The following is a 20,938-nucleotide window of genomic DNA, read 5'->3' as shown; positions in this document are numbered from 1 at the left end:
CCACCATTATCATTGTTTTTAAAATACAATGTGAGCCACACTGGTATGGCTATCCCTTCCTGGGATGGAAAATGAAACATACCATGTTCTGCTCTGTGCTGACAGTCCAATGGTGTGGCAGCATGAATAGTTTAAATTCTTTGAATAGTATAAAGTAATGTAAGGTACAGCAGCATGGTCAAAAAAAAAAAAAACTTTAGAGGAGTAAATGATTTTGATAGCCTGAGATTCTTCAATTAGGATGAAATGTAATCAGAAGGAAGATGCCATGCTAGAATATTATTTTCTAGAAATAACACAGAATGGAGCTGCTTTCTTTGTGCTGAAGCACAGCAAAGCAAGTAAAATGGTGACTTTCAGTGCCCAAGTGATGTTAGTAGAAATCACAGGACAGCAGCCAATGGTAAGAAAGACTGAGAAAGGGCCATGATTCTCCATGTGAGCCTTCCCAAGAGCTGGCTCTAAGTAATACCCCTGTAAACAGCCAGAAGAAGCCAAAGGGTACAGATGTCCCTGCAGGACTAGTCAAGAAATTACCTGTCCAGCTCCACAGAATGCCATGCCAATTGGGGAAATGAAACTGAGTTTATGGGACTGTTTTTAGAGGGGAAATGCCAGAGCAAGAGAAAGTAGCTGCAAGAGACTCCGAAGGTGCTTTCTAGAACCCCCTGAATTCTTCCAATTGGCCCCATAGGGCAAGAAGACATGGTCCATGGCCATCAGGCCCAGGGCTCATGTGTCATCCAAAGAACAGAGCCAAGAGACTCCTGAACTGTGAAGACAGACAGCAGCCAGGACTCTGGCTAGGCGTTAGCACTGCATACACTGAGAGGAACAGCCAGTGGGTGCTTCCAGGACCTCGGACCGAAGAGCCAGTAAACGATGCAAAGGAGAGTATGTGTTTCTCTGCCTCTGCAAAGAGTCTTCTAGTGTGAGAAGAAAACAAAATATAAAAGTGATTTTTTTCTCCTAGACTAAGAGACCCAGAGCTGAGTCCTAGATCCAGCCAGTTGACCTCACAACCCCTGGGTGATTTCTCATCTCTAAGATCAGTGTATTCATCTTACATAGGAGACTATTTACACTATCTCATCTTGTGCCACCAAATTATTATGAAACAATGGCCCCCAAATGCCTACAAACACTTTTAAAAACCACAGGTGTAAGAGTTATTGTGGTGATATATTGTGAATACTAATAAAATTTGCCTGAAGATCAGAGGACAAAACAAGCCACTAGATTAAAGATAGAGGCCAGGCAGTGGTGGCACACACCTTTAATCCTAGCACTCGGGAGGCATAGATCTCTTAGGGTTACTACTGCTGTGATGAAATATCACAGCCAAGAGCAAGTTGGGAAGGAAAGGCTTACACTTTCATATCACTGTCCATCCTGAAGGAAGCCAGGACAGGAACTCAAACAGGGTAGAAACCTGGAGGCAGAAACTGATACAGAGGCCATGGAGGGGTGCTGTTTACTGGCTTGTTAATCTAGAGGCTAAATGTCTCAGCTTGTCTTTAGTACGTGCTAGAATCCCAAGAAGTAGGCTCTGATGCCAGTGAAGGAATAGAGACTTGCAAGCAAGGCGAGAGCGAGCAGGCAAAGAGCAAAAGTGTCCTTCTCCCATGCCCTTATATAGGCTTCCAGCAGAAAGTACAGCCCAGATTAAAGGTAGGTTTTCTCAGCTCAAACAATCTGGATTAAAGGTGTGTCTTCCTACCTTAAAGATCCAGATTAGAAATAGATCTTCCTATTTCAAATTAAGCAAAATGTTTAATTAAGCACACTCACGTGTGTGCCCTCCATTTTGGGGTTTTAGTTAATTCAGATGTAGTCAAGTTGACAACCAAGAACAGCCATCATGGATTTGAATAGGAAATATCCATTGCAGGCTCATGTCTTACACAGTTGATTCCCGGGTGGTGGCACTATTCTGGGGGTTTTGGGAATTTGGGGAGGTGGGACCTAGCTAGAGGAAGTAGTCCACAGGGGACAGTCTTTCTGAGTATCCTCTCCCTAGCTCCTTGCTACCTCACTCGCTGCTCCCATTGCCATGACGCTGCCCAAGCAAATGGGACTAAACCAGCCATGAGCCAAAATTCATCCCTTCTCCCTTAAGTTGTTTCTGTTGGGTTTTGTGGTTATAACAACAACAAAAAAACAAAACAAAACAAAAAAACCCCACCTAACAGAATGGCATCTCTGACATTTGGCACACATTCAACATGGCCAACACCTGGAGGACCATCACATAGGGAGGAATTGTTGGCTGACTTTGCCCAGTGCTTTTATTTCTCGTGCATAAAGTGTATGCTCCCTCCTGTCGCTCCCCAGCTCTTTCAGTCCGCCTCAGTCCACGTAAGCAGCACAGGTTTCCGCTGGCACCTAGGCTCTGAGCCACCTGGAAGTCAACAAGCCCTTAAAGGAACAGTGGGACACATGGACAACTAAATTCCATCATACACATTAGCACAACGTCAGTAACAGAAACTAGGAGGTGTTGACAGGTACGCACTACAAAACTAAGGCAAAAGGCACAGGTGTCCATGGAGCAAGGAAAACGAGCATGCTGAGGACTGGGTGGGATGGGAAGGCCACGCTTCCTCACTGGTAATCGTTTGCTACGCTCAACTGTTTGATTATCTCTCAGAGAGCCAGAAACAAGTGGTAGAAGGCTTGCATGAGCTAGAGTTTCAGGAATACAATTATGTTGCTAAGTATCAAGTTTCAAGTGCATCATCAGGGCAGCCCTGCTCCTGGTTTAATTCTATCAAATATAAGTGCTCTTTTCTATGATAATCCCATAGTTACACGCCAGCTTTTTGCAGGGCAGGGTACAGCGTCAGTGATGATGCATATCTACCAAAAACTAGAAAAAAATATAGGCTGGGGAGATGGATTCATTGGTAAATTGCTTACATTGCATGCATGGAGACCTGAGTTCAGGCCCCCGGATTCTACATAAAAAGCTGGTGCAATGTAACACACCTGCAATCCTAGTGATAATGAGATGGAAGGCAGAGACAGACAAACTCCTGAGAGCTGGCAGGCCAGGGAGAGACCTGTCTCAAACAACCAAGTGTTAGGAGCCTGAGGACTGACAACTGTCCTCTGACCACCATACATGCACAGCATGCATGCACACACCTGCACCCATATGTGCACCCCACACAAGCATATGTGTGCATGCAATGAAGAAATGCATGCGGTATCATGCAAGTCTAGTGGAATATTCTAAAAACACTCTGAGTCAGAGCAGAGCAGCAGAGACGCTCGTGAGCCCATGGTGCCACCTGCTGAGCAGTATGCTGGGTGTGTTTGGAGTGATGCCATCAGTGGAGAGAACTTTCCTCCTGTGTTGACCACTCCTAAAGGACATTGTCTTTTCTTCCATGTGAGAGGCTACAGCCCTTCCCTGTCTCCTAAGTTTCCACAAAGAGAGGTGTCCATGGAGCCTGGAGCTCACATGGGCCCAGGGAGACAGACTGAGTGTCACTGTGGGAGTATCCGGGAGCCAGGCTAGACAGCATAGATCAGCATCCCTGCTTTCTTACTGGAGGCTGAGACCTTAAGCACTTCTCCCACTCAGCTCCTCTGGAGCCCCAATCTTACAGGCAGGCTCTAAGAAAAGGCCTAAGTGCATCCTTGCCTTAGCTGGTGACCATTTTCACCCTGTCAACAGTGTGCTATCTGAGAAGGCAGAGTCGGGTGGAGGGGCAGAGCAACATTTCCCAGAATGCTGGTCTAAGCCACTAACAAGTGAGTTGCTTAAAATAACAAGAAGAAAACGAGCACAAAGTCAGTGGTGATTTGTTCTGTGTATGTGTCCTTCTTCCTGGAGGTCACTGATACAGGCGGTAAGACCCAGTAACCCCTGAAGAGTCCATTGTTCGGACATGGGCACCAGGTACAGCAAACTTGTCATAATCATGCACTGGAAGTTCTTCGGGTGAGCAGACACGTAAAAGGGAAGAAGAAGGGAGGGCAGGATGAAGGCAGGACTCCTGCGGCCACAGAAATCACCTGCCGAGGATGACAGGCAAGAGAGATCTGATTATGTGAAGGACAGTGCCTAGAGGCACCGCAATCCAATCGGTGGGGCAAAATCACCAGAACAAGCCACGTCACAGAATGAAGTCAATGTTTTGGAATGTTTGGGACCATCAGAGGGGTCTGTTTTAATAGATGCTGCATGGGGCCGTGCAGAAGTAATGGCTCGCGTGTAGATACGGGTTTTGTGAGGAGAGTCAGCCATGGCCAGTGAGTCCAGCCTCACTGAAACAGGGCAGGAAGTGGGAAGGCTGTTGGCAGTCTACAGACCAGGGTCTGCAAGTGAGCTACCACCTATCCAATGCTTACAGTGAGCGTGTCTTGTCACCAAAGGGGATGGGGACTTAGTTATGGTCCTGAGGTTCCCAGAGTACAGTCCTCGCAGCCAACATGAATCCCATGCTTTTCCATTCCCATTCCTTTTGATGTTTTGAGACAGAGTCTCACTGTGGAACCCAGACTATTATTGAACACTGAGCCATTCTCCTGCCTCCACTCCTAAGAGCTGGAATTATAAATGTGATGGTTAGAAATGATTGGTAGTTTGACAGGATCCGGGATCGCCTCAGAGACAAGCCTCTGGGCATGCCGTAAGGGATTGTCTAGATTAGATTAACTGAGGTAGAAACACTCACACTAACTAACTGACAGATAAAGAGAAGAAAGAAAGCTGAGCCCCACCATCCATCTCTCTCTGCTTCCCGAGGGCAGACGTAATGTGAGCGCGGCTCCCTCAGGCACCTGCTGCCATGCCTTCCCCATTGTGATGGACTCTACTCTTGACCTCTGAGCCAAAACAAACCCATTCTCGCTTAAGATGCTTATGTCAGGGATTCGGTCACAGCAACCAGAAAGGTAGCTAAGAGGACAGGTGGGCACCACCATGTTTAGCTCGCTATTAACTTTTCGTGGGTTTTTTTCCTTCCTTACAAAAAATGTAGGGACTAGAGAGAAGGCTCCATGGTTAAGAGCACTAGCTGCTCTTCCGGAGGCCTCCAGTTCAGTTCCCAGCAGACACACGAGCCTGCGGAGGACAGTTCGAATCCCTCAGCAGCCCACTCTTCCGCCACAGTCCTCTTCTTCCCACTGTGTCTAAAGAAGGAACATGGCTCTAGGCGGGCTCCGGTCATCCTGCCCTGCTTACGTTATGTTAACAGGAGTGTTGTTCAGGGGTTGAGAGTCCCACAGTGAATCCAGAGAAACTGGTCCCCGCCTTCAGGAAGAACATAAATGCCTCTAAGAGGAATGTGCAAAAAGAGTACCTTTGGCCTGGCTGACTGGGAGGCAGTTTTGAGGGTTTCCTTAGAACAAGACTTTCCCGAGCTCACCAGGGGCACCCCTGTTTGAAGACCAGAAAAATCGGTCTCTGGGTCCAGTAACCAGGCAGGGAACATGTGGTTCTCCCAGGTAGGCTTCAGCCAGTAGACTGTGTCTGGACTCCATGAAGTCACGCTTCCACGAAGCACGAGCCACAGCTGGGCAAGCCTTCCCTCTCTCTGCAGAGTTGGACCTTCCCAGGGCATTTGGTGCCTCGGTAGGACTTTTCACACATTCGTTGTCCTCCTTGTTTTGTTTTTGTTTGGCAGTGGAGCCAAACGCCCTGGGAATTTGTGAGATGGATTCTCTCAGGACCGCCAGCTGCACACATAACTGGCTCCCCAGGCCTGGCTTTGGATGCTTCCCTGAGCCCATGTGATAAAAGAGTCACACCTTCACTCACCCTTTGCATAAATGGACTCCCATTGTGAAGGCGTCAGTGCCCTTGATCTCCCCGATCTGCAGACTTGGGAAGATGCACCTGCAGAAACATTTATCCAAACCAAACCCTGTGACAAGCCCCTTTCTGTCAGCATGGTATCCAAGCCGCTCGTTCCTCGGCTTCTCACGTGGCCCAGGAGGAAATGGGAGCAGGAGCTACTGCACTCTGGACAGGAGATGTGGTCTGTCCATCATGACAGATCTGGCTTGCGAAGAAAGCTGGGAGCAGGGCCACAGCTGCCATGACTGGAACCAACTGTTTGCCCCCCCCCCCCTGCACAGGCTCCCTGAAGAGCTAAAGAGAATCCCCTGTGGTGATCTATGGGCTAGTTTCAGAAGAGGAGTTTCTTCCATGAAGCCCACTGGCTACCCCTTCCCACAACCATGCCCAGTACCAATTCTTCCCTGAAGCAGTCCAAAAAGATAAGCAAAATTCACTCTTGAGCCCTCCCATGGAACTCTCAGGGAATCCCCCTGTGGCGGAAACTACAGGAAGCAATCAAACATCAGAGAAAGGAAAAATACAGTGATATGAAAGAAGGGAAGAAAACATCCCACCATGACGCTGGGAAGGAAGGCGAGAGCTGACAGACGGGGTGATAAGCCAATGCGAGTGGGGGTGACACCAGAGAGCCGAGCATCTGACAATTACAACTCATTATGAGCACATCTCACTTCAAAACAAACTCCCCGAGGAACTAATTTACGCTAAATGCGCTGCCAGTGAGTCGGGGAAGCCATCATTTCAAGCCACCCTTGGGCACATGGAAGGGCTTCCTTCACTTGGAGGCTGACAGTGGCGCCTGGTGCCCATCTCCCTCCAGCAAGCTCCCATCAAGCCCGTGCTCTGTCAAGCCTGTCAATAACAACTGATCCCAAATTACGGCACAAGCTGGCACCCTGGATAAAGGTCAGGTGGAAAACTGTCCCTTCCACCCCGTCACTGTCATCGGCTTCGAAAGGTCATTCCACCCAATCCATTGCCGTGACAGAAAATAACGTTGTCTACTGTGACATACGAGGCGTTCCCTTCATACAGGCATCCTGGCTTCTCGTCATGCTCCCTAACATTGAGCCAGGCACTCACAGTTTATTTGAAGCAGGAAGTTGAATACAAACAAAACTGAACAGAAAAACAAAGCTGGGAGCTGAAGACCCTCTTCACAGACTCTTAATACCTAAGGATTCTTCTAGGTGTGTGCTTGTGGCTAAAACTTACTCGGTTATTTGTTATTTTTCTTGTGGTGGTAATAAAAACAATGTAAGGAAGGAAGAGCTTATTCTGCTTTATACAAGGGGATACAATGTATCATGGAGGGAAGGCACCCCAGCCGGAGTGTGAGGAGGCTGGTCACATCACCTCCACCATCAGGAAGCCGGGAGGGGGGAATGTTAGCACTCCACTCACTTGCTTCCTTTTGTTTAGTCCAGGACCCAAGTCCATAGGATGGTGCCACCAACATTCTGGGTAGTCTTTCCTCCCAGGGAGTTAAATCTTTCCAGAAAGATTCCCAAAAGTGTATCTCCACGGTGATTCTAAGTCCAGTCAGGGTGACAAGGGAGGTAAGCCCTCTGTCTTCGTCACTGTTCTGTTGCTGTGAAGAGACACCATGACCACACAACTCTTACAAAGGGAAACGTTTCATTGGGGCTGGCTTACAGTTCAGAGGTTTAGTCCATTATCGTCATGGTGGGAAGCATGGCAGGGTGCAGGCAGACATGGTGCTGGAGACGGAGCTGAGAGTTCTACATCTGGATCAGCAGGAAGCAGGAAGAGAGGAACACTGGGCCTGGCTTGAGCTTTGGAAACCCCAAAGCCCACCCTCAGTGACACACTTCCTCCAACAAGGCCACACCTCCTAATCCCTCTCAATTAGTGCCACTCCCTGATGAACAAACATTCAAATCTACAAGCCTATGGGGGCCGTTCTTACTCAAAGCACCACACCATCATCACACTAGGTACCACATGCAAGCCGAGTTATAGCATGAGCTAATTCTCCAAATGACCCTGTTGCCCTGTTGACAGGTGAGACAATAAAGCGTAAGGAGCTTGAAAAAATCTGTACTAGTTCATCCAGCCTGCTGTGATGGCAGAACCTGATTTTGTTGTCAGATTTTTAACTAGATTGACCTGAAGGTACTGAAATCTATGATTATACTGCTCATATAATTATCTGCTATTAATAACCATAAAAATGACAATAATTGGAGCTGGGTCTATGGCTCAGTTGCTAGAGCAATTATCTAGAATGCATGAAGCTCTGGGTTTGATCCCCTCGGCACCACACAAACTGAGCGCGGTAATACACAACTATAAATCTCAGCATTCAGGAGATAAAGGCAAGAATCTCAGAAATCCAATGTTATCCTTTACTACATAGAGAGTTGAGGCCAGCCTACCCTATATGAGACCCTGTCTCATAACGATAAAGACAGTAATTACTATTTGTAATAAGTTGTATTCTAATGTGGGGATTTAACAAGGCAATTCCATGTAGTTAAAAACTACATAACTAACATAATTTGCATTTGTTATATTATTTTGTCTTTAAAAAATAAAAAGAAAGGCCAGGCAGTGGTGGCACACACCTTTAATCCCAGCACTCGGGAGGCAGAGCCAGGTGGATCTCTGTGAGTTCAAGGCCAGCCTGGGCTACCAAGTAAGTTCCAGGAAAAGGCACAAAGCTACACAGAGAAACCCTGTCTCAAAAAACCAAAATAAAATAAAATAATAAAAAGAAATATAAATAGGGTCTCTCTTCTCCCCAAGAAGCTCAGCCAAGGGGAGAGCCAACAGCTGTATTCAAGTATAATACATAGGAGGACACACAAACATGCCGACATTGACCCCAGGGCAGGAGGGTCTCCTCGGACCTAGGACAAAGAAGGGATGGTAGGTGTTCACAGGGATGTGGTATGGGTCAGGACCCACTGCCCTCTAGAGCAACTGGGGGGCCAGGCAGAAATCAAGTTAGGATTTAGAAAATATAGTTAGGACAGGGCGAGGGTTGTCTGGCCTACTTTAACACCTGTCCTAGTAACAGTGTGATCAGGGGAGGTGGGAAGTGTCCTGGCCAACACCTGTTCTAGTAACAGTGTGATCAGGGGAGGTGGGAAGTGTCCTGGCCAACACCTGTCCTAGTAACAGTGTGATCAGGGGAGGTGGGAAGTGTCCTGGCCAACACCTGTTCTAGTAACAGTGTGATCAGGGGAGGTGGGAAGTGTCCTGGCCAACACCTGTCCTAGTAACAGTGTGATCAGGGGAGGTGGGAAGTGTCCTGGCTAACACCTGTCCTAGTAACAGTGTGATCAGGGGAGGTGGGAAGTGTTCTGGCTAACACCTCTCTTAGTAACGGTGTGATCAGGGGAGGTAGGAAGTGTCTTAGTTTTATGTCAACTTGACACAAGCTAGAGTCACCTAAAAGGAAGGAACCTCAATTAAGAGAAAATCCCTCCATAAGATCCATCTTTGGGCATTTTCTTAATTAATGATTAATGGGGCAGGGACCAGCCCATTATGGGTGATGCCATCCCAGGGCTGGTGGAACTGGGTTCTATAAGAGAGTAGACTAAGCCATGAGAAGCAAGACAGTAAGCAGAACCCCTCCATGCCTCTGCATCAGTTCCTGCCTCCAAGTTTCTGCCCGTTTCCTGCCCTGCTTGAGTTCCTGTCCCGACTTCCTTCAGAGATGGGACTGTGATGTGAAAGTGTAAGCAAGTAAACCCTTTCCTCCCCAACTTGGTGTTTTAGTCATGTTTCATCACAGCAATAGTAACACCGACTAAGACAGAAAGAGGAAAAAACTTTAAGGTGGGGTTCAACATATAAGAGGAACTGAGAGAGGTGAGATAGAAGCCAGGGATCCATGGAGAGACCCATGAACTAGTACACCCAGATAATGCTGAGATCAAAGGACAGAAAAGAAAGACACTGGTGGGAAAGACACACAGACCTACACGCTGTCTCAACTCACAGTCCAGCAAAAAGGGGAGTCAGGCAAGCCCCGGTCCTCCTTACTACAGTAGGAACTGAGCACATGAAACTGGGCTGGGATGAAGCAAAGATAGGGAGCCACAAAGGGATGGTGGATGCAAACATGGCCTTGGGTCTTGGGTTGGATATTCTGGTGGTGCTGTTCCCTGGCTAGATCCTGGACAGTATAAATGGAGAAAGGGAGCTGCTCAGTCACCAGCGACCACCGCTCTCTGCTTCCTGACTGTACATGCAAGGTGGTCAGCTCTCTCAAGCTCCTGCTGCTGTGGCTTCCCGCCGTGATAGACTGTAACCTAGCACTGAGCCACAAAGCCTTTCTTCGTTAAGTTGCTCTTGTCAGAGTATTTTTATTAAAACAACAGGAACATAACTAACACACTGTCCTTGGGAAGTGGACCCCAGAGGCTTTTTTTTAAAAAAAGTTACTTAGGGCAAACAATGACAACACCAGCAACTCTTTTTGGCAAATAATGATTTGGAAGTTCTCTGACGTCTTCAGTCGCAGGAAGTGGACCCTGAGCAGTACCAGTCTCAGTGTCTGAGTGGAGTATGTGGCAATATACATAAGGAGCCCTTTCTGTTCTGCATGGGTGCCTATGGCTGGGGGTCTCCAGGCTCAGTGTGATGAGCAGCCCTGACACAGTGTGACCCAGCAGCCCCTGGGGCCAAGCCCACCTCCCCTGCTCACACTGTTACCGTGTGCCCTTCTCCCAGGCAGCTGGCCATCTCATTTTGCCAAGAGGAAAGGCAGGCTAGTGGGCCAAAACTTGTGTTTGGAGTCCCACCTCAACTAAGGCAATCACGATAACCCCCATGAGCATGCTCAGAGGCCCGTCTCCCAGGTGATCCTAGATTTTTTTTTTTTCAAGTTGACAATTAAGCCAACAATCACAGACAGGGCCTTTAGAGCAACCACACCCCCACACCAAAGCCTTGGGAGACAGTGCAGCAGAAATCAAGCGTCAGACCGAGGTAGGTCTGGAGGAAACGGCCACTGACACCCAGGAAGCTCCACCACTGACAGCAGGCTGGCACCAGAAGTGCCACACATTTCGCTAGATAGATGCAAGACTGAAATAAATGCCTGGACAGTTCACACAAACAAAAAGTCGCCCAGCAATCCACGGCACAGAGCAAGGCAAAGGCCAAGCGGTGGGGCACCACCTTCTTAAGAGGAGATGGCCACCATGTTTGTGACAGTTCTAAAGGGAAGGGTGACACAGTTCTCTGGGGATGGCTCATTATCCCCTCTGCCTACAAGGGCAGAGTTCACAGAACAGCAGAGGCCCACGGAGAGTGCCAAGTCCCAGGCCAGAACACTTCCACCTCTTCTCCAATGTTGTTTCCATCCGGGTCCCACTTCCATTCCGTCCCTTTCTATCTTTTCCCCCTAGCTTCAAAACCAAGATAATCAAGCCTGGGTATGGTACTACACCCATAATCCTAGCTATTTTACATAGGCTGAGACAAAAGGGTCAGGAGTTCAAGACCAGCCTGGGCTACGCAGTGAGATGCCATCTCAAACAAAGACAGGATATTTTTTTTTTAGTTTCTGTCTGTTGCTGTAATAAACATTCTAACCAAAATCAACTTAGGGAGGAAGGGGTTTATTTGGCTTATACTTTCGGATCACATGTTCTTTGTGGAGGAATGCCAAAGCAGTAACTCAAGCGAGAACCCAAGACAGAAACCATGGGAGAATGCTGTTTGCTAGCCGGCTCACACAGGTCATGCTCAGCTAGCTTTATTATACAGCCCAAGACCACCTGCCTAGGGAATGATGCCACCCACAGCGGGATGGATCTTCTAGCATCATTTAACAAGACATTTAATCAAGATAATTCCCCAAATACAATAATACTCACAGGCTAGTTTGATGTAGGCAATTCTTCAATTGAAGCTCTCCTGTCAGATGAGTCTAGGCTGTGTCAAGTTGACAATTAAAAATTAAAACTAACTAGGACAATAATCAATGTTGGGGCTTCCTTAAACCCAAGACACGTTACAGTTTTATTTCCTCAGTGTCATTCAATGTCATCCAGCAAAGCACCAGAAAATTAACAAGAAAAACAAGATCCTGAAATCCACCCTGTAGAGAAGAAAAACCCATTCACTAAGATGTTTAGAATATTCAAACTTCAAATACTTCACTGTAATTTGCATGCTCTACAATATAGCGTGCTTTACCTCATTCACAATTTTATTTTTGCATCTTGAAAGAAATCAAATCACGTACAATGAGCTTCTTATTGCCACATAGAAAGTAAGAAGCCAAATTATCCTGCCCTGCCTTCTGCTTATTCCTGATGTTAACTGCCAGCTGAGGTTACTCAGAAGTCTGTTTCCAGTGCTCTCTAACATGTATGGGCAAAAGGAAGAAAGGGACCCGATCCTTCCAAACGCTGAGCCGTGGGCGCCTCGTATCCAGCACCAACACATTTACTCCTCCCACGCCAGGGAACAGGTTTATCTCTCCTGTTTCGTCCTGGAGCAAACAGGTGCCCGAGAGCAGACAGCAGGGCAAACCGCAGCTGCCACACTGACACCTGTCTCCTCCCCCATCCCAGGACTCTCTACTGCACTTGCCAAGCCATCCCCATCCAGGAGACAGGGAGATGCTAAATATTTCACAACTCATGTTCACAATAGCTAGGCTGAAAACATACAGAGAACGAAAACAAATGTATATATAAATGCATTATCAACAAATGTTTCACAGCTCATGAAGGTGTTTTTAAGGATCTCGGGTTTTGAATAAGTTAAATGTTTCTGTCACTTTGTGCAAGAAGAAGAGTTGGAACACTCTGCCAGTTGAAGCTATCAATCAGTCAACTCAATTGCAGGTTGCGGTCCAATCACTCTTTATTATAATACACATAACACACAGCTAATGGATGGAGCTTTTCCAGAGCCCCACATAGAAACCCTCTTTACACTGTCATGATCAGATGTCAATCAAGGGCTACTTTGTGTATTAGCTAGTTGCTATGACAGAAAGAACTCGGTGAAGAGAGGGTTGTTTGGGCTCATTATTCAGGGAGATAAACCACTGTGGCAGGGAAGGCATGGGAGTGGAGATCTTCTCTGGAACAGGGAAGCACAAGGCTACTGGTCACATTCCTGTCTCAGGCAGGAAGATGCCAGGAACAGAAATGAGGACCAGGCTACAACCCTCCAAACCCATCCCTCCAGTGAGGGTCTACCCAGTAAAAATTCACAACCTCCCCAAAACAGTGATATCAGCTGGGACCAAATGTTACACATACAAACCTCGGAGGACACAAGATTTTGCTTCCTGGGGAAGAGTAGGACAAAAGTCTCTGGGAAACTGGCAACCAGGGGCAACTTGAAACAAATACGTGAGAGAGGGTTTGGGAGGTATAGGTCTATATCTAAGACACACTGATTCATACAGCCGAGCAAGGGACTTGGAGATATAGTCTAGTATGGATGCATCCTGGGATGGCCCCACTGTTCAGCCACCATAGGGTACATTAACACAAGCCTAGTGGCACAGCCAGCCACACCCTTCCCTCCACGGTGCATTTTGCCACACCCCTCAGCTCCTCTATGTAGTACAGGCTGCATCACTGTTCAGTTTGCTACACCCCTCAGCTCCATGGCGCAGACTCCATGGTATATTCTGCTGTGTTCCTCAGCCCCATGTTGAAGCCTGAAGAGCCCTCTTGGCTCCACAGTGGAGCCCTGCACTCCCCTCTGCTCCATGCTGCAGCCTGCCACATCCCTCACCTCCAAGGTGCACACTTGAACAGCACACCACTAGGCTAACCACCATAGGCAACTTGAGAAAACATACGTAGCCAACTGTAACACCAATGCAAGCATTTGCACACCTAAATATATCTAAACATAACACCCCACAACATTCAGGTTTCTCCTAAGGTGTACTGGGGGACAGAGAAACAGTTCAGCAATTAATAGCATTTGCTGCTTTTGTAGAGAACCCCAAGTTCAGTTCCCAGCAAACCTCTGGCCCCCATACACTTGCACACATACACACATGAACACACACACACACACACACACACACACACACACACACACACACACACGGGCAGGGCTAAGATCGTAGGATTTTGCTCCTTCCTCACAGCCTCTCCTTGTTCATTTTGGGGAGCAAAGTGGCGGACATGGTTACGGTGGGCGTAGGGCAGGAACTGACAGAGTACACTGTGGGGATACCCAACACAGGAACAACATGCAAGGTCCTTGTGGGCAGCCTTCTCCTCCCTCTCAGCCATGTCTTCGAGTTCTACTCCACACCCCAGGGTCCGGGCAGTGGTCTCTCCCAAGGTCTCATTCCTGCCCCTCAGCCCCCACAGTCACAGGACAAGCATTAATGTAATGAAGTCTGAGTGTCTTTTGGAAAAAGGCCCTAAACAAACATCGAAAGTATTATTCTCCCCCGCCCCCCACACCCGCCAGGCCTTCCCAGCTAGCAGCAAAGTTGAAAGAAATAGGAATTTGGCTTTCCTGGTGAAGAAAAGATAGAATCAGAGTCCTTAGGGGGTTTCCCAGCAGGCTTCTCAGGGTAACCTAGCTGTGATTTTGATTAGATAAAACATGGAACTTTCTGTTCTCTGCCAACCACATCTTTCTCTTGAGCCCACAGTGAAAGCAGAAAGAAAGAGAAGAAGAGACAGAAGCCAGGGGACACACTGCTGCCCTGCAGCTTTCCTGCATACTTGTTCTCTATCTCAGGAAGGGTGTGCAATGATTCTGTGTGAGATAGAGAACAAGTACGCTGCTGTCTATACGCAAAAGGAAACAAAGTTCATACGGGCCAGGTGAACAAATCTCGACAATTCCAATGTTTTTAGGAACCCTGGAGATATTAGGTGAGAAATAAAGCTATATCCCTGGGTCTTTCGACAGATCTCATTACAATAAGTACTCGTCAATGTCAGCTGAGGTCCCATTGACCCAGAATCCTATCTATCTATGAGAATTCACAGATCCCTGTATTAGTTAATTTTCTTGCCACTCTGTTCTTCTAACAAAAGCAACTTAAGGAGAGAAGGGTTTATTTGAGGGGTTTCAGTCCATCGTGGAAGTGGTGGTGGTGTCCACGGCAGCAGGAACACACAGCAGTGGAGTGGGATTTGGTCTGTGTTCTCTGCCTTCTGGTCAGCCATGACGCAAGACCCTCCACCATATATTCCTGCCACCGTGGACTACCACCACCACGTCCATGATGAACTCTAGGGCAAAAGAAAAAACAGAGGCTCTGCCATGAGCAGTCCCTAGTGCTTTCTCCTCACCTACTCTAGCCGGTGATAGTGTGGTACCACGGCATCCTAATCCTTCATGAAGCGTTCACTGAATGTCCACTGACCAGATGCACACTTCACCAGGACACTCATCATACAAGTTCTCAGCACGCAAGCCAGATGCACAAGCGTGAGGCTTGGGAAGAATGAGAGTGGCGTGTGACTGACTGTGGGCCAATGAACCTGTCCTCTCTATACACTCCAAGGCTCCAGACAGCTGCTCCATCAAGACTCCCAGCCACTGCCGGGGGGCCTGACCCTCCGTGGAAGAGCTCCTGCAGTCACAGCTCCCCGTCCTGAGTCTTCTAGATGCTGGAGAAAGGGCACAGTCCACTCCAGAAGCACGGAGTAGCCACAGACACACAACAAGGAAAATGCCAGGAAGGATGCTAAAAGAGGGTGCCTTTTCTTTCTGACTTCTCTGACAAGAGCATCATAATTCCATTCCCAACGTGTGGCAAGGATATTGAGAGAAGGCAAAGAGGTGTGGTCTTGGCTAGAAAAGGAGCCAAGTCCAGAAAGGTCTATGTCTTGGGGGGTGGGGGTGGGCATGGTTTTTAATCACGTGATGTGGTACTGGGAGAGCTTTGTCCTGAAGGAGGAGGGGACTATGACTCAGCTCTTGACGATGAAAACAAACCCACACAATGCTGCACTAGCCGGGAGCATCAAAACCAGGGCTGCCTTTTACAGACACAATGTACCAGCAGTGAGACAGGACCCGGGAACTGTTGGCTTCTTTTCTATCCACGGTGTAGCTTGGAGCCCAGGGGTTAGTTATCATGGAGAGTACTTGTGCCTCATACCTTCTGCTTCCTCTGGCACTCACCCTTCACCCAGCATTATGTGGAATCTGGTGGCCTGTGGATGGAGGTATGAGGGAACCTGGAGAAGGCCACCTTCAACCCCAAATCCTCTCCCTCCCCTAAGGAGCAGCTCAGTGGCACACACGGTGAGGACACTATGCACCTCTGCTCTCAGGAGGAACTGTTAAGTCCCTCTCAAAGGTCACTCACAGATTCCAACATGGGCCCAATTCCAATAACTCAAGGCATAGTCGATGGAGTAACAGAACCAGGCCAAGGGGCAGCAGCCTACACTTCCAGAGAATCCTTGCTCTGCACTGTACTTCTTGGCCAGTCCTGGATCCTAAAGCAGGCCAACAGCCGGAGTATCTGTCAGCACTACGGATGTCTGGAGAATCTTTAAGTTATTCTAAGCTCTCTTCCTTCCCCACACACGGCAGAGCTCTTAAGGCTCCTCCCAAACCAGCCACCCCTGAAAGCTCCCCTTCTCCACCTCCCTGTGCCCAGTCAGCACCCCCTCATTCTGGCCCAACTCTCGTCTGGCTCCTCATTGGTTCCTGACCAGCTGCTCTCGCTCCTGACCTCATGTTATAGTGTGTCCTTCTTCTCTTGGATATTTTTTACCTTGACGGGTTTCTCCGGCACTGCCTGACATCTCTTGAATGCAACTCATTTCTGTATCTCATCCTGGAGAGCATGAAGCCAGAAAGCTCCATGACGATGCCATCACCTACATCCCAGAGACAGAATCAACACCTTCATTTCTCCCCTGCTGCCCCCATGTGTGTCCAGTTGGTATAGGTGTTGGATCCGTGAGTCATAGGCAGGGCGGTCAGTGATGAGTTAGTATGCTTCTTACAGAGCAGAGCCTTCCTGGCCAACCAATAAAGTTCAACCTACCACCGAGTGGTTGATGCTCCAAAGTGCTTTGAAATCCACAGACCAACAGGGTGGCAGGCTAGCTGGCTGTCCCAGAGCAGAGACTCTCAAAGGAGTCAACCACACAGCTCCCAGGGTGAGGGAGGCAGAATCCAAGAAGGGGAGGAAAGAAGACAGATGACAGGGAGAAGGACGAAACCGTCTACAAACAGATTCAAACTCACCTTTATCATAATCACCATCCTCAATTGCTTTTTCTTGAAGTTTCTGAAGCTTTAAACTTAAGGAAGTGACCTGTGTTGGTTTGAAAGGGAAACATAAGAAATAAATTCTATGTAAGAAATTGCATAAAAGAGATAAATTACAAATAAATCTCAGTAGGTTCATTCTGTGAAATTTAGGAGCACCTAAAAACTATTTCAAAAGTGGGCTGTCAAGAGGGATTGAAGGTGATGGCCCCTGCTGCCAAGCCTGAGGACCTGAGTTTGATCCCCAAGGCCCACACAGTGGAAGAGAGCTCTGACTTCCACAAGTGTTCTCTGACCTCTACAAAAGTACCATGACACACACATGCACATAAATAGAAAATGTAATAAAAAAAATTAAAACCCTGAAAAGCAATACCATTTTTTAAAAAGGAAACTATTTTAAAAGTGAGCTTCTATTTTTTAAAAACACACGAATATACAGTTTTCCAATGCCAAATGCAGGATTCTTTAAAAAAAAAAAAAAAGCAGAATTTAAGCATGAAATCCCCAGAGAGACTTGGAATGCTACAAATACCACAATGTTATGCCATTGGCAGCATGAAGGGCTATGTGGAGAGAAGGAACACAGAGTGCAGGCCAAATGGCCCCTGCTCTAACCTCAGAGCACAGCCATGAAGGTAAACGTGGGAACTAAAAGAGCAGCCAAGGGAGCCAGGCATGGACCTCCGCTGTCTCAGGCCAGCCCAGGAAGGGCTGCAGGCCTGCTTCAAGGGTCCATCACGGGGAAGGTGCTGTCTCGGGCTGGACTTGTAGCTCAGTGCTAGGCACCTAGGTCTCTAGCTCCATCCCCGGCACAGAAAGCACTGAATGGGGAGAAGAAAGGAAGGATGAGGAAGTGGAGAGCCACCAGCAGCCACACCTTCCTTCCCAGAACAACTTCCTAAGGGGCTGTGACCAGTACTTGCTTCTACACACCGAGGCTGGGCACTGGGGAGATGGGTCAGTGAAGTTCTCGCCTGGCAAGTGTAAGGACCTGAGTTCAATGCTCAGAACCTACACAAGCACAGTGACCCATGCTTGCAAATCCAGCAATCCTGGGGAGGAGGTGACAGGAGACTCCAGGAGGCTCACTGACTTACATGGTGCACTCCAGCACAGCGACAGGAAGTTAAGATGACATCCAAAGTTGTCCTCCAGCCTACACACACACACACACACACACACACACACACACACACACACCACACACACACAAGTGTGTGTATGCAGGCACACATGCAAACACATGTTCACAGCAAAATAAAACAGTCTCTTTGTAGGAGGACCCACACAGCCAGCCCATGGGACAAGCAAAGCACAGCAGGGGAGGATGAGGCCACTCTCACGCTTCCCAGCTGACTGTCTCCCTTACCTTCCCAGTGTCTTATTTTTCTCACATTTCTTTACTGCGGGGCAAGGGGAGATGGCAACTCGCAGGAGTCAGCTCTCCCCTTCCACCACGTGGGTCCTGGGAATCAAACTCAGGTTTGTCAGACTTGGCAGCAAGTGCCTTTCCCCACCCACCGAGACATCTTGCCAGCCCCCAGGGTCCTATTCCAAAGCAGAGCTAAGCTGAACAAACCACACTGGAGGTCAAAGATTGTGGAGAAGCATGGGCCCCATCAACAAGTACAGGCCAGCGCCTACGCCACACAGACGGAAAGCAGGGAGCAGAGCACCCATGTTCAGATGCCAGGGGACAGAAGTGTCATCACATCTTTTTAGTCAGCCATCCCAGGCGCCACGGAAGCGTCCAGGTACAGCTCTCAGTCAGCTGCCCACTCCCTGCCTCCACCCAACACAGAGAGTCGGAGAGTTGGAGTAACAGTCTCCTGAAGGACACACACCTCCAGCTGCCTGCGGTTACTCAGTAGGTAGTCCTGTAGCATAGGCTCCCATTCGCCCAGCAGAGAATCCCATCCGCGGGTATCTGCCCAGTCGCTGCCCTGGTCATCCCACCCACCAGCTGAGGTCAGGTCCTGGGATGAGAAGCCAGTGTCCACAGAAGAGACCATGCCACGTTCTGGCTTGCTGCTGCTCCCTGTCACCTGATCCAAGTCCACTAAGCCTGAAGTAGCTTGAAGACTGAAGGTCCAGAGATGTCGAGGCTCCTCAGTGGGCCTGTCTGAGCTGGATGCTTCAGCTGCCATGTCTTGGGGGCTCTGATGAAGGAACTCAGCCTCTCTGGATGGTAGGCAACCTTCTGCTTCTCCACGTTCTCCAGCAGCACCAAGGGAGAGTCGGATGAAGCTGAAGCTGGAGGTAAAGGTGTCTTGGGAGCCAGGAAGAGCTGGGATGTCAGCAGAGCCGTTCAGCTCTGGTGATGCCAGAGCTTTCACAGTCTTCAGGCCCCTCGATCCCTCGCTCCACGCTACATCAAGGCCAGGGGCCAGGGACTTAGAGCTGTCAGAAGACAAAAAGTCTTGCCAACATCCACTGTCCCCAGGTCTGCATGGCCTGGTTAGCTTCTCAGGCAGTTTGTTGCCATTTCTGGAATGAACCACAAAGTGCACTGGCGTTTCTCTCATAGAGCTCTGGGCTGGATGTAAGCCACCCACAGAGGCCACAGCAGGGGCCAGCGAGCTCTTGAGAAAAGGGCTGCCCACCACCTGACAGTGGCTGCTGGGGTCGAGGCCACACTGTCCAGCCCTGGACTGTGAGTAGTGGGACTCCTGGCCTGCTGGCCCTGCTGAGATCTGGCATGACATGCTCACTGCTGGAGAAAGGAACCCGATCCCAGGACTGGCCGCGCTTCTCATGTAGCCTGGTCTCCGTGTCAGCCGCCGCCTCTGAGGGGCTGCCCCAGGCGGTGAGCCATGCCCACTGTCTGAAAAGAGAAGAGAAAACAATACATGTTATTGACTCAGTCGGAAACACATGTGGAGGACATATTAGACATAACAGGTCATCTGTGAGTACACCTACCGAAGATACAGCGTGAACGCTCTTAGGATCCTAAGCCAGGCATGGTGGGACACACCCATAATACACTGAGACATGAAGGCAGAAAGATCAAGGTTATCCTCACCAACATAGGGAGTTCAAACCTAGCCTGAGCTACACGATCCCCTGTCTTAAAAAATTAAAGAGGGCTGGAGAGATGGCTCAGAGGTTAAGAGCACTGACTGCTCTTCCAGAGGTCCTGAGTTCAATTCCCAGCAACCACATGGTGGCTCACAACCATCCGTAATGAGATCTGGTGCCCTCTTCTGGCCTGTAGACATACTTGCTGTATACATAATAAATAAATAAATCTTTAAAAAAAAATTTAAAGAAAATTGGTGCTCCTCTGCCGATGTCCAGCCCAGCCCAGCATGCCAGCCTTTGGTTGGCAGAGAAGCAGGCCCTGCTGTATGTCAGTCCAGGTCCTGGGGGCACAGCCTGGGCAGCTCCCCAGCAACTCTCCTAGTGCCTAGGATACATCTGCATGTCCATCCAGGAGAGGGCTTGGAAAGTAAAATATCAGCGCGTGACTCCATCCTTCATTTTGGTCACTACTGGTCGACACTTGGATTTTCATTATCCAACTGTCCATGTCCCCACGTTCCCAATGCATTCCTGAGGCCTTGGTGACTGACTGGGGTACAAGGGCTGCCCCTCTTTTCAGCTCACACAGTAGACTATTGGGCCAGAGTCCTCATCTGGCTATCCTGAAGAAACAGGAACAGTGACAAAGGCTGTCACCTCACTGTCTGGTCCAAGCGTGGTCATACCACTTGCTGACTGTGTGAACTTCTACAAGCTATTCAACTTCTCTGTGCCTCAGTTTCCTCCTCAGTAAAGGGGGGGGGTCTGGAAGGACCCCTTGTAGAAGGTTCTCATAAGCATCAGTATAAACAGTTTAGAACAGTGTGATAAAAAATGTTAGTTACAGGACTGGGTGGGGGATAGCTCAGCAGGTAAAGTATT

General features: G+C 48.7%; 1 protein-coding gene across 3 annotated transcripts in view; it reads right to left on the bottom strand.

The window, feature by feature from the left end:
* Disc1 (DISC1 scaffold protein) overlaps nucleotides 1-20,938 on the bottom strand; it is a 209,802-nt gene that overhangs the window by 156,914 nt on the left and 31,950 nt on the right. For all 3 annotated transcript variants that reach the window (XM_042277873.2, XM_076572336.1, XM_076572337.1), the window contains exons 2-3: nucleotides 18,877-19,856; nucleotides 17,006-17,075 (exon numbers count right to left, since the gene is read on the bottom strand). In XM_042277873.2, the coding sequence (XP_042133807.2) occupies nucleotides 17,006-17,075; nucleotides 18,877-19,856 (1,050 nt within the window). The remainder of the gene's footprint in view (nucleotides 1-17,005; nucleotides 17,076-18,876; nucleotides 19,857-20,938) is intronic.

The sequence above is a fragment of the Peromyscus maniculatus genome, chromosome 5 (assembly GCF_049852395.1).
Source record: "Peromyscus maniculatus bairdii isolate BWxNUB_F1_BW_parent chromosome 5, HU_Pman_BW_mat_3.1, whole genome shotgun sequence".
NCBI lineage: Eukaryota > Metazoa > Chordata > Mammalia > Rodentia > Cricetidae > Peromyscus > Peromyscus maniculatus.
The sequence above is the reverse complement of the archived record's forward strand: the minus strand, read 5'-3'. Positions and strand labels throughout refer to the sequence as shown.